The sequence below is a fragment of the Oryzias melastigma genome, linkage group LG11 (genome assembly GCF_002922805.2).
Source record: "Oryzias melastigma strain HK-1 linkage group LG11, ASM292280v2, whole genome shotgun sequence".
NCBI classification, from domain to species: Eukaryota; Metazoa; Chordata; class Actinopteri; order Beloniformes; family Adrianichthyidae; genus Oryzias; species Oryzias melastigma.
The window spans coordinates 18,972,788-18,986,413 of NC_050522.1; the positions used below are offsets into that span (position 1 = coordinate 18,972,788).

A 13,626-nucleotide genomic window follows, 5' to 3' on the forward strand; every position below is an offset into this window, starting at 1 on the left:
GGGGTGGGCTTACTCTGCACTGACGCTATACTAACAACTCAGACGTAAATTTCTAATGAACCGCTGCTGCTCTGCAGGAACTATGTCCTAAAAAAACGGCATGTTTTTGGATTTGACTAAAAATGCATAATCGTAATTAAAAGAAGAAGATGATGATTTAGTTCTTACTAGACACTTCAGTCTCCCTCATATCCTGTTAACGCTACTGTGGATGTATGGCAGATCCTAGCAAAGCCTCCTTGAGATCTGAGGTCCATGCTTGCTGAGCGGCTCTCCTGAAGAACCAGCGTGGTTTCACTCTACAGCCCTACAAGAGGAATCTGCTTCTCAGCAGGCTCGGCTCAGAAGAGATTTTCAGTCCACGCTGGCGGCGGGTTTGTTCCGTTCTCCTGAAATTATCTCACTTGTGTGTTGTGGGTTGGTAAATCTTCAACCTCGGTCCTGACTGCGGGCGCAGAGACGTGGTTAACATTCAGAGGACTGAAGGCGTCCAATAAATGAGTGACTCCACAGAGGTCGAAACTCCTCGTTTATTTCCAAAAGCAGCAAAGCAGCAAGAATAAATACAGACTTTAGCAATAGGACACTCAACAGCAATCACGGTCATACAGATGATTCTAGTTACAAAACTGGGGGGGGGGGGTTGTCTCTGTGTCCTGCTACTGGTGACGTCCATCTTTAGAGGGAGGAGGAGGAGGGGGCGGCGGCAGGTCGAAGCTGTCCCGGCGCTGCTCGGCAGCAGGGATGTCCGCCATCATGAAGGAGTCGGTGGAGCGGGTGCTGATGCGGAGGGGGGCCAGGCGCCGCAGGTCACCTGCCGACAGCGGGGGCCTTGCTTGAGCCCGCTGCGACGGAGACACGGCCCCACTGTATAGCTCTGCCTCCGCTAGCCAGGGGGGGATCTGCACCGGCACCACGGGATCCAGGTCCGCCATGAAGGCCGGGTTCTCGATCCCGCCTGCAACATAAAACAGGAAGTGAAGGGGGTGCTGCCATGACTTTAAAGGTTACAGAGGTCACGTCGAGGCCGGGGTTACCTCCAGATCTGTAGCTGTAGGAGGGGTCGTAGCCGGACGCGCTGTCCGCCTCTGAGAACTCGAAATCTGGAAAAAAAGAACCAGAATCTGAGAAAAGCTGAATCTTTTGCTTTAAAAATGCAAAAATGATTAATCAAATCCATATCTACTTTTCTTTAAAGCAATTTTTGCAATATTTTTGTGTAAGAATTCATCATTTCATCAATTAAAGTCCCAATTCTTCAGTTGAAAGCATGACATGAACATGCAAAAAAGTCAATGATGAATTTAACTGTAAACCTGTCAATCAAAATGTTATCGCTCTAGAAGTTCTCAAATAATTCCCTTGTTTTACACAGTTTGTTTTATTAGAAAAACAATTTCAATTATTTCTATCAGTTGAACAAGAGTGAGACACATACCTTCATCTCCAGAGTTTCTTTTCATTCCATTTGGCGCCTGGAAGAGGAAGGTCACAAATATTCATCCATGCCATTCAAACAAAACATTTTCTTCAAAAGTAACATTTCTCGACCAATCAGGAACTTGGATTTCGTAGTGACACTTGGAACCGTTTGAAAAGTGAGCATGAAGGAGACATTAATAATTGCCAGAATTATTTGACACCAAATATTGTAAAAGAGCTGTGAAAGAAAAAGTCTGGAGCAAGTAAACAGTAACAAAAGAAAAAGGTGAAGAAGCCCCTCCCTACTTGTCCAGTGTGAACACGTTCAAGAACTCATGTCACATGCTCAGTGATAAAAAAGTGAGGAGGAAGAGCAGCTCTCTGACCTTCTGCTGCTCCTTCTTTGTGTGTTTTGAAATGATCTTGGGCGGGCCCATGCCCATCTTTGCCGACTTGAAGGACTCTAGGCGTCTCCTCATGGTCCTCTGGAAGATCTCCTGCACTTCGTCTTCATCTGTGTTGATGGTGAGATGGTTGCGGCTGAACTTGTGTCGGTGCTGAAACACAGATGGAGGCTCAGTCCTGCTTCAGCTGCGTGCCGTCACTCCCCCCGCCCCACCAGTGAGTGGACTCACCTGCTTCCTGCCCTTGTAGAGGTGCTCCTGCAGGAGATGGTGGGAGTTGAGGTCTTCCATTTCTCTTAGTCCGTTCATGGTCTGCTCGTGCATTTCCAGACTCACAGAGGGCACCGGGTCTCTCCTGCAGGGAGATATCAACTTTAAGGTGTACTCAACAAGTGAAGGACCATGACTTTTCCAAAGGAAGGGGTTCTTCACTTTTTTTAATGTATTTTTATTATGCATGTGGAGAGCAGAACTCCTGAGTTCAGCAGTCATCCTCACTCCTCTCACCTGTCAGGCAACACAATGCCGTGATCAAACGACGTGTCAGCAGTGACATCGGGCATGGTGTCAAAGATGTCCTCCCCAAGCTTCTTCTTGAAGTCAATGATGGCGCTGTCGTTGCGTATGAACTCCAGAGAGCCTCTGCTCTCGCCCTGAAAGCACACGACCTTCTTCAGACTCACTCTTTCCCTCATTCCCCAGACCAGAACACGCCTCCACCCTCACCTCAGACACATATTCAACCGCGTCCTTCAGGTTCAGCTGATGGAAGACATTGAAGACGTGGTCTTGCTTCTTCCTGGCTGAAGGCTTCATCAGTAACCACATCATCCACTTCTCCTCAAAGTTCTTCCACCTGAAGATCGAAGAGACGGTCACTGCAACATCACTGAGGCTGTGCAGCAGCTCTGAGAGACTTCAAATCCAAACTCACTTGTCTCTCATGTAATTGTGTCCGATTTGTCCAGAAATGTCTTCAATAGCGACCAGCATGTGGTCAAAGACCTGCAGCAGGACACAGAGAAGCGGAGTGAGAACAGAAGGCTTGTCAAAGTTCATGTTGGATCTGGAGAAAGACGGGATCTTTACCCGGTTCTGCACTTTCTCGATGAGTGTGAGCTCAGACTCTGTAGCTTTCTTCACTTTCAGCCACTTGACAAGTGGCTTCATGATAATTCCCTGTAGCAGAAAGACACATAAAGCTTATTTGTTATATTACCTTTACAAATATTTGGCACACATCATTTTACTTGTCTGTATGAGGAAAGCATGGAGTTCCACCAACACGTTCTGCATTTTGGTGTATTTTAAAGGCTGACTTTTAGGTGAGAGTTGCTGTCATTTCCCTGGACTTCATGTTAGCTTTGTGATAGTACAGAGCATCAAGACCACTAGGATAACCAAAATGTGAAAACTGTGACTTAAACAATCAAACCAGGAACTGTTGCAGTTCCTTAAAAGGCCTCTAGAGGCAGACGCCTGTGGGGAGCAATCTTCCATTAGCTCCCATACAAAAAAGCAAAAAATAAACACATTAACAGTTTAGCATCAAAAACGTTTGGATTTTTGGGGGGAAATTGCTGTAAATCATTTAATTGAAAATAAAATTAGACTTCAAATTTATTCCAATGATTGACTGTATAAGAGTGCTGGACTGAGAGAGGTGTGGCCATTGCTACTTAAGCCTTTTTTTTAGAATGACATTGGTCCAGTGTGGTCTAAAACTCTTGCAAGAAGACTTCTTTAGCCTAAAACAAAAAATTGAGTTTGAACTGCGGCGGGTACGATTAGTCCGCTTCATGTTTTATATCTTCTTAAGGGAGGACTTGGCAGAACTTGGACCGAGAAAAGAGATGTGGCAAAAAACTATGAACTACTTACTGAAATTAACTTTTACCATGTTATGTAAGCTCCAGCTACAACAAAATAGCCTGTACTGCCATCAGGTGTTTTGGAATTGTAGATTTATGAGGACAGCAGTGTGAATGTCATGTGGTGAGACTTGAGTCAATATTTTTTTTCTCAAATTTAGGCCTCAGAGGTGCTGTATGGACTTATCCAAGCTTGTTGTGTGTGAAGTTTTAGTTTCTGACCACTTGCAACCTAACTTCTCACCATAAGGCTTCTGAGGTCTCACCTGAACGATGACGGTGAAGAAGACCACGATGAGAGTCGTGCTGACCATCAGGTTCTTCTCCTTTATCTTATTCTCGTCCATCATCACCGCCAGGCCGTATGCCACGGCCCCTCGGAGGCCGCCAAAGCCCATGATCAGCTGATCAATGAACTCCAGAGGGACCAGCCGGAACCTGTTCAATATCCAAGTCTGGATAAAAACACCTGGAGAACACAAATGAGAACATTCAAACAGTCTGCCTGGTGATTAATCTGTTTCTGCTAAAACTACCAGCGTCTCACCAATGAATCTGTATATGAAGATGAAGAGCAGCGTGAGCAGGATGAAGCCCGTGTTCCACACCCAGATGGTCTTATCGATGGCGGAGATGCCGAGGAAAACGAAGATCATGGTCTCCGAGCCGTTGGCGAAAACCTTCATGGCGTATTTGACGGTTTTGACTGAGTTCTCGTTCATGTTTGCGTTGATGTACTTCTGACAGCACACCCCACAGAACACACACCTGCACAACAGACACGTGGAGTTCAGGACCAATCTGACGACTACTTTTGTTGTTTGATGCATCTAGAAGCCGAATGCTGGTCATACGTGGGTCATCATTCTTCTCTATCGTTTCAGATATCCCACACTAGATCTCACAGAAGGATTGGAGGTCACATGGACACGGTATCCCGTAAATGTGTCATAATCTCACTGACACAGGCACTGGTGAGTGTGGTGTTTGATCTTGATATACATTTTTCAAATGTGTGGTACTCACGAAAGGATGGCGGAAAGGGAGAGCATCTCAGCCGTCAGGTAGGACAGGTATCCCACCACAAAGATGAAGCCGGGCTCGATTATCTGGATGTTTTTAGTGCATCTGGTCAGAAAGCACATCAGCAGGCCGAACACAAAACCCAAGAGGGAACCGCCAAAGGCAACCACAAAGAATGAAACTGTAACGAAAGACGAAAACAGAGTTTCCTTCAAGTTCTCCAACTGAACCATTTTTCTGTTCACTCTTAAGTGACAAGTCTTTTTTATAATGAAGAATGATAAAAGTCTTACTTATTCCTTTAATGATCTCCACAGCGTCGATCTGTGCTCCTCCCAAAGTTACGAACGCATCAAACACGTTGAAGAGCACCTAAAAGACAATTGAACAAGTTATTTTAGAGCTGCTTAGGGTGAACATCATGAAGTGTTTTTTTCTCATGGGTGAAAGTTTTTCACAATTTCCTAAAAAAAAATTCAAATTTAACAACATCTTTTTGTTACTTTCTGACACATGAGGGTAAAAGTCAACAAGAAAGCTGCATTCTAATATTATCCCACCACTGAGCTGCTAATGCACTATGGTGCTGTCGAAAACTGAGACCAATGAGGTACTGGAGTTCTCACTGCTGTTGCTTAACTGACCACAGGAGGCGCCACTGAAGATAGAATCAAATTTAATTCATTTTTATGAGATTTTCAGCTGTAGTCCAGTTGATCAAATTCCACTGTAAACACAAAAAATGTAAGAATATCCTCCACAAAAGACAGCTAAAAATTATTGAAACCTACGCTCAAAATCTGAACCGTGGCAGGAACCAAAGCACTTTTCTGAACAGACCATAAGCAGAACTTTGAAACCATAAGGGACTCTTGAATATGTCACTCTTTAATATGAATGCATTGGCTCCAGTTTACTTGCGTAATCTCACATCACTTCTATAAAACAACTTATTAAGATTTTACTCTCTGGTTAAAAACAAACTCACCTTCATCAACTGTAGGACACTAACGCCCTTATGATATAATACAATTCTGATAGATCTCATAAAATTCCGTTTTTTGCTCAAAAAGGTTAATACAAAAGTTGGACTGCTTCTAAAATTATTTAATGGCTTACTTCTGACTCTGAATTAAGTTTTAATTAAGTCAATTCAGTAACCAAATTAAATGTACGCCACCGTGTTGGAGCCAAACAATGTCAGTAAGCAGAGATTAGTCAGAGTTGATATTAGATATAGAGTTGATAAGTCCATATTTCTTTGGCAACCGCTCTCGCCAATCAGGAATGAGCTTGTTGGAAGCCACACCCCCACCACGTAGAAGAGGGGTTGAAAGGATGTGTTAATCAAACGTTCTGAACGTTTACCGTGAGTCAACATACTTTTAATGAGGTAACTGATTGGTCAGTTTATAACTTGAATAACTTGCAATACCTAAACAATATCTAGAAAAAAATAGAATTTGCAATAACATTTTAAAATAAGAGAGAAGAGCAAAAATTGCTGGAGCCATCAGGCACTTCCAGCCCTATTGACTGTATGTAGAGAACTGGACAAAGTGACCCGTACCCCCTTGCATTCCAAACAGGAAGTACCCACCACTGACTGACAGTTTCTTTCAATCTGCTTTCACTGGAAGTGGTGTGACTTTCCAACAAGCTCACTACTAGTTAGCAAGAGTGGTTGCCATAGAAATGATCACTCAGATCGACCAATCACTACGTACTAACGTTGTCTGGTTCCACAATGGCGACCTCCATATCGCGGAAAAGTGACGAATGAATTGACGTAATTTCATTGGAACCGGAGGTAAGACATTTTCTTTGGGTGACGTCACAGGTGCTTCATCCATCTCTATATACTGTTAATGGTTCCAAATAAGATGTACCTGCTGGTTTCAAGAAGCCAAAATCTCATAGACTTCTACTGAGTAATAAACAGCTATTACTCTGCGATTATATTTGTCAGAATAACCATTGTTTCTCTGTTACTTTATTTTAAACATGTTCTTGCTAAATCCAAATTTTTCATCAGCATTTGTTTGACAGATTCTCGCAAACCAATGGAAGGAGTTAAGACTTTCAACAAGGTCACTCCTGATAGGCTAGAGTGGTTGCCATAGGAATGTGGACTCAGACCAACTCGGAGTTACTGATTATTTCTGGTTCCAACACGATGACGGGCATCTCATCAAAAATGGCGATTGAATTCTCATTTGGCTTGATCCAAAAGCAAATCCTTTTCTTTGGGTGATGCAACACTGAATCAGTCCAGTTCTCATACACAGTCAGTGGTTTTCACTGGATGTTTAACAGAATGTCCTGGGACATCTGCACAGTGGAGAAACATTTGGCTCAATGCTTTAGTTCAGTCAGTTCCCTTTGTCTTTTTTTCTTTCTCATTCAAACTTAGATATATACTTTTTTATTTTTTTACACAGGTTTAGTCCCGTAGAAACCTCCACACCTTCTTCTGGTTCACTTTCATGACTATATAACTATCCCAGAAGCAGAAAGGGATTTATAGTCCAGGTCTGAACCCTTTGACAGATGACTGTGCATCTCTAAAAGCCAAAACAGTGCTCAAAAGTTGCACATGGTTAATGAAGACGAACCACTGTGACTCCATCGTTGAGCAGCGACTCTCCAAACACCAGGATGAAGAGCACTTCGTTGACGTGGACTTGCTCAAACACAGCGAGGACGGCGACAGGATCCACAGCAGCGATCAGGCTGCCAAACAGTAGGTACTGTAGCAGGCCGATGTCCAGTTCTCCTGCAGAGCACGGACGTGGAAGGTCAATGAAGACACGGTTTTAATAAACCAAGTAAATTCACATTCGTAGATGAACACAGTAATATGACTGCTCTTAGAAAAAAGGAAGACAAAATGCCCCTCATACCCATGGCTCCTCCTTTGTGACACCCCCACAGCGACAGTCCCAAGCTGGCAGCATTCCAGCAGGTCCCGATGACGGCGTAGACCAGGATGGCCCCCAAGTTGGTGAAGAAGAGCTTGTTGGGCATGTGGTAACCCGAGTCCAGGATGATCGGAGGCAGCAGGTAAAAGAAGAAAACTGTCGGGGTGAGTTTGAAGGTCTGTTGCAAGTCTGCCCCCCAGATTATGCCCCCCAGGATGAAGCCGGCGCAGATGAGCAGGGCGCTCTCTGGGATGATGTTGGTCACATGGTGGTTGGCCTCGATGACTGATGGAGGAAGAGACAAACCAGGAAAGGCTCATCAGAATAAAAATAAGCAGTTCTGATTTTATTGTTACCACGACTTTCTAAATTCCTAACTTGGCCCATGACTTCTGAGCACGCACTGTAACAAAACCATAAATGTAAAACTGTCAAGAGGCGTTGGCGTGCAAATGATCGACAGCTGGTTTGAGAAAGCGTCACTTTGTGCAAAGAGTATGATTAACCAGCGAGGAAGGGCAAACGAAAGCTAAAGACTTCTGGTGCAAAAGTGTCCATAAAGCCTACATAATATCTAAACGCACTCAACCAAGGTGTTGCATTCAAGAGCACTGATTTACTCTCTGATAACACAAATATTTTTTTTTGTATGGAGCTGAAAATTCTCCTCAGCTTTTAAATTGGGGTGCCGAAACCTTTTCGCTTGAAGGGCCAAAATCTAAATGGGATCCCCGTTTGCAGGCCAAATACAATATTTTTTTGCATGCCATGAAATAAAAAGGATAAAATAAAGAATATGGTTAATTTATTTATTTTTATTCTGTACTTATTAAGTAATACACACAGGTAAGAATAAAAAGTAGCTAGTAGTTTGAAAGCTTAAACAGCAAGGCCTCACCGGCCATTTTTAATTGAAAAACAGTAGAAATCTAAAGCAAACTTTCTTCGAATGAAAACAGCAAACTGGGATCCTAATGAGAGACGTGGACCTGGTCTTATGACTTTATCCGTTTGCCACTGCTGTTGTCGCTCCATCTTGGCTAGCTAAAAAAAAGCATCGGAACTGATAGTGAAGGCTCTTGGGAATTTCTAACAAAAAAAAGCCCAGGACTGACTCACTTGGGGGTTGTTTCCCCCATATCTGCTGGCAAAGAAAGTGCTAACAGTGTCACCTAGAGGCAGAAAGTATATTACAGCCGTAGAGTTTTGGAACACCAAAGGGAATCAATGGCAAATGGATAATGGGTTTTAACTAAAGACTCCCGCAGCCATCACTTGGCGGGCCAAAAGATAACCTTTGGCGGGCCACATTTGGCCCGCGGGCCCCACTTTCGCCACCCATGTTCCAAACGAAGGAACGCTTTCTTATATTGGAAGGAGACCCCTTGGTAAGGTTTAATAACCCTCTAAAAATTCACTAATTCATTAAATTTGATTGATAATGATGATGATTTTAGAACTAAACACTATTTTTGAAAGTAGAAGTTAAGTAAGTACAGTTGTTTATCTAATACCTGGTTTCTACTGAGCAGTCTGGTATGGTACGGTGTTTTGAGCATTTACATTGTAAAATTGACCCATTAAACAGTACCGAACCAAACTTCTTGAGGACCTCTATCTGTTGCATGTCCATAGAAAAATGGAACAGGATGGTTGGGACGTAGTTGCTGTAGCAACCCGCTGATTGAAAGTGATGACGACATTAGAACGCACCAGTATAGCGCTAAGCTAGCTATTCCGTTTTCCTCTTTAAGGCGGTATTCTTCTTAGCTGCCCGGAAGGTTCTTTCAAACAACAAAAACTCCTGTTATACACGATGTACAAAAAGTAAAGCAAGAAAAAGACGAGCTGCTCAGTGAAACAAGGTTAGTAAACTTGATACTTATTTAACAACATTCACGAAAAAAAAAAAAAATTCTGCTGAACACCGGTAGAATGTTTTGCACTTTTTAAGTAACCTATGGCACAGAAAACTGGACCACTCAAGGTTGTGACGCACAGCTGCAGCATCCACAACTTTCCTGAGACCCTTGGAGGCTAATTTAATCAAAGTGTCAGGACAGAATTTTAACATCCAAAAGTAAAAAAGATCTAGTTTTCTAAAACTGTTCAAGCCTGTTCCTGAACTTCCTAGATGCTCATTTCTATAAACAATCATTTGTAATGTGAAAAAAAATATTTCTTAGAGTTTTACTTATTGATCTAATTTGCTTTACTTGTCTCACAGCATTCACAGAAACTTAGACAAAGGCTTAAGAATGCTTTCAGCGACAGAGAATAACTTGCATTTCAGACAGGATTCATAGTCATGAACAAAAAGGACATTTTGACAATAAATAATGCAATTTATTTTGGATTTTGTACATTTTAATTTGCTGCCTAAAGTCCTGTTGTGAGGCAAGAAAATAAAATGTCTCTTTCCTTTGTAATTATTTAGTTCAAGGATTTGAAAAGCAAATGTTTAAGAAAGAAGTAGATTGTGCTGTGGTGACCAGCAGCACTGTCAAACATCACAAAGTAAAACAGAAATTTTCCTGTTAAAAAAGCGTTCATAAAGCTTTCAGATCTCTCCAAAACTGCTAATATTTCATTGGTGCACAGACTCATTCCAGTGATATTCTGAGAGGCAGGACGCCAACACTCTAAAACCTGCAGGTTGATCGATGTGACTGTCTCAACTGTGCTGTCTGCAGCTCACTCCCGATCTACTGTACGTACCGAGTTTGCACAGAAAGCTCACCAGCACCCACAGTGCCACCAGGTAGGGCGTCTCCACGTGCTCCCACTTGAAGGTGACGATGGGGATTCCTGTGATGTTGGAGTTGGAGTGAGATTCGTGCTCAGAGTTTTTTACTTCTGCCTTCAGCGGCGACACGCAGCAGAGGAGCATCGCTGACCCCAGCAGCCAGAGGTCAGCATGTCTGCGGAGCCCCATCAGTGACATAAAGAGATGTGCTCTGGTGTTACTCCTTTATTTGTCCGCCTTGTGGTTTTCTGTTGCCTGGTTCTTTGCCTGGTTCACGTATATTTGCATCCACTGTCTGTGTTAAGTCTGCAGACGACAGACTTCTCTGGAAGCTGGACTCAGCCTTATATATGTGATCAGGGTCCTGCTTGAGGCGTGAGAGGCTGGACCACGTAACTCTGTGGTTACTCAGTCACGTTGGAGTTCACACTTTGTGTTTGTTTTCCGGTACTTGGACTCAGGTCTGTTATGACATCTCTGCAAAGTGTGTGAGACTGTGTCAGTGATAGAGCAGAGGTCATTTGATGGGCGTTGAATAAAAACATTTGGAAGGTTTCCAAGGGCTGCGTGCCTCAGTAATGATTGACGCTCCCGTTTCTCAATCTAGATTAGAACCTTTCCCTCCCCGTATGAGAGAAGAGAACATTCTCTAAACAAACTCCTGTCTGTAGTTTATGGGGCAGGCAGCAGAGTTCAGCCAGTCATTCCCTGGGTTTAATGAGCATGATGATAAAACTCCACCAGTTTGGTTCATACTGTAGAACCTCCAGCCAGGGGTTTTACTATTTTTAACCTGTAGTTTTGTTGGTTTTTTTGCTGCTGCTCCATGCAGATCTTCTGGTTTTCCGAGGTTTCTGCATTAACCACTGCATCATTAGGACCTGAGGTCCCAGACTTTCCCTGTGGGATGCTTTGATTAGGACTTTGCAGAAACTTCCTCCATGTGGTACCAACAAGAAACAAAAAAAAGACTCACTATTGGCAGTAGGCTGTTACAACGATTTGAAAAAAAACAAGCACAGGTGATGACGGGTAAATGTTTTAATGTGTGCCTTGGTTTGATAGATGTTCAGAGAGTCTGGTTAAAATGTGAGAAGGTTCACTTGTAAAAACACAACCTGTTTGAACTGTGGAAGCGGAACCTCTGGTTCTGTCAAAGTTAATGTTTCTTCATCAGGCTGCTTCCTGTCTCCACACTGGTTCACTCTGATCTCCCTCATAGTGTGTTTATTGTTATACTAGAGTTCGATCTCACTTATCTCTTAATTAGGGTTCAAACCACTGTTCCGGCAGACCGATGCCAGGAAAACTCCAGCTTCTTTTTAATGAAACGTTTTACGAGCTGTGTTAACTTTGACATAAACGTGAATGTCAAATGATGAAACTTGAAGGAACGTGAGGGAAAACTTTTCGACAGTCTGCAGAGAAACAAATAAAAAACCTGCTCAATAAATGTCCGTACCCTTTAAACAACCATCCATTTTCTTGATCTGCTATCCTGTATTCCTTTTAGGGTCACGGAGTTGCTGGAGCCTGTCCTAGCTACTGTCGGGCAAAGGCGGAGCACACCCTCCCACACATACACTCATTGGGACACTAGAGTGACCAATTAACCTATGAAACATGTCTTTGGACTGTGGGAGGAAGCTGAAGTTCCCGGAGAAAAAAACAAACAAGCTTGTTCGGAGACACGCAAACTCCAAATAGAAAGAGACTCAAACCAGGACTTTCTGCCCCACCCTGCAACCCCATTTAAAGATGCAGTGTGTTTTATTGCAAAGTATCAGTGCAGCACCACCTGATACGCTCTCCTTACAGATCCATCCGGCCTTGACGACAACAGTCTTGTTGCCGTGACAGTCTAGAGCCGCATCTCCATTTCCCACTTGTAAAATGTGTCTGAGCCACATTTTACAAGTGATGCCACTCTAGTCCACATGTCAAAGTCAAGTTCCTTCTATCCGGCCCTCCAGATCATTTTGTCTTATTGTTATTAACGGCCCAATGTTATCTTGCGCTAATTTCTAACTTGTATAACTTTGACGAAATATGTTTTCATGGAGAGTAAAATATTGAACATTATTTAAGGTTTAAGTTGATTTATTCTGGAATAATATTCCTGCCTTTTTATTATTCATAATTATGTTAAAAAGTAACGGTTATAAAGTTTTAAAGTTTGGCATTCTGCTAGCTTTTTGGACTATTGTGGCATTTACTAATATTTTCTAGACTATTTTGGAGTTTAGCTCATATTTCAGCTACATGCTAGCTGTTATGGATAATTTAGACTATTTTTCCAGTTTTTTAGGCTATTTTGAAGTTTAGCTATTTTTTCAGCTATATACTAGTTATTTTGGCTAACCTAAGTTTTCTCTTTTTTTCAGTTTGTTTACGCTAATTTGGCATTTAGCTAATATTTTATCTGGCTATCAGCTTCTGCATTTTCATTTTCTGCTTTTTTCTAGCTTCATTGAATTTAGCTATCAATTTCAGCATTTTCAGCAATCAGCTCCAGCGTTTTTAGCTATCAATTTCAGTATTTTCAGGTATCAGATTCAGCGTTTTTAGCTATCAATTTCAGCATTTTCAGCAATCAGATTCAGCGTTTTTAGCTATCAATTTCAGCATTTTAAGCTATCAGCTTTAGCGTTTTTAGCTATCAATTTCAGCATTTTAAGCTATCAGCTTCAGCGCTTTTAGCTATCAATTTCAGCATTTTCAGCAATCAGCTTCAGCGTTTTTAGCTATCAATTTCAGCATTTTCAGCAATCAGCTTCAGCGTTTTTAGCTATCAATTTCAGTATTTTCAGCTATCAGATTCAACGTTTTTAGCCATCAGTTTTAGCGTTTTTAGCTATCAGCTTCTGCTTTTTCAGTTATCAATTTCAGCATCTTCAGCTAACGGCACTAGCATCTTCATCGACCAATTCAGCTTACAACATTCACACATTAGCGTTATCGCAGCTAATGCTATATATCTAGTTCATAATTATGTTAACATTTACGGTGTTTAAAGTTTAAAAAAAATTCTGTTCAGCCCCTGACCTTAGGTGAGTTTTGGATTTTGGCCCTTTGTGCGATTGAGTTTCACACCCCTGCTTTAGTCGATCAGTGATCTCGAGAGTGGTGACGCTGCAACCACGTCCTTGAGGGTTCGCAAAATTACCGCACTGAAATGCAACCTCAAAGAACAGAAATGCCATGATCAGTTTGGAACAGAAACAGGACAGAGTAAAGCT

General features: G+C 42.4%; 1 protein-coding gene across 2 annotated transcripts in view; it reads right to left on the reverse strand.

Moving 5' to 3' along the window:
- Nucleotides 1-512: 512 nt before the first annotated feature.
- LOC112160835 (sodium/hydrogen exchanger 3) overlaps nucleotides 513-13,626 on the reverse strand; it is a 24,032-nt gene continuing 10,918 nt past the window's right edge. Inside the window, exons 1-16 of one of the 2 annotated variants that reach the window (XM_024295682.2) lie at nucleotides 10,360-10,681; nucleotides 7,624-7,926; nucleotides 7,336-7,496; nucleotides 5,014-5,092; nucleotides 4,724-4,901; nucleotides 4,245-4,465; nucleotides 3,964-4,166; nucleotides 2,916-3,005; nucleotides 2,761-2,831; nucleotides 2,553-2,682; nucleotides 2,334-2,479; nucleotides 2,058-2,181; nucleotides 1,809-1,979; nucleotides 1,439-1,475; nucleotides 1,038-1,103; nucleotides 513-958 (exon numbers count right to left, since the gene is read on the reverse strand). In XM_024295682.2, coding sequence (XP_024151450.1) covers nucleotides 660-958; nucleotides 1,038-1,103; nucleotides 1,439-1,475; nucleotides 1,809-1,979; nucleotides 2,058-2,181; nucleotides 2,334-2,479; nucleotides 2,553-2,682; nucleotides 2,761-2,831; nucleotides 2,916-3,005; nucleotides 3,964-4,166; nucleotides 4,245-4,465; nucleotides 4,724-4,901; nucleotides 5,014-5,092; nucleotides 7,336-7,496; nucleotides 7,624-7,926; nucleotides 10,360-10,585 — 2,505 coding nt within the window. In that variant the 5' untranslated portion in view covers nucleotides 10,586-10,681 and the 3' untranslated portion in view covers nucleotides 513-659. Of the gene's footprint in view, nucleotides 959-1,037; nucleotides 1,104-1,438; nucleotides 1,476-1,808; nucleotides 1,980-2,057; nucleotides 2,182-2,333; nucleotides 2,480-2,552; nucleotides 2,683-2,760; nucleotides 2,832-2,915; nucleotides 3,006-3,963; nucleotides 4,167-4,244; nucleotides 4,466-4,723; nucleotides 4,902-5,013; nucleotides 5,093-7,335; nucleotides 7,497-7,623; nucleotides 7,927-10,359; nucleotides 10,682-13,626 lie in introns of those variants that run through there. The other variant, XM_024295674.2, reaches the window with a different exon arrangement.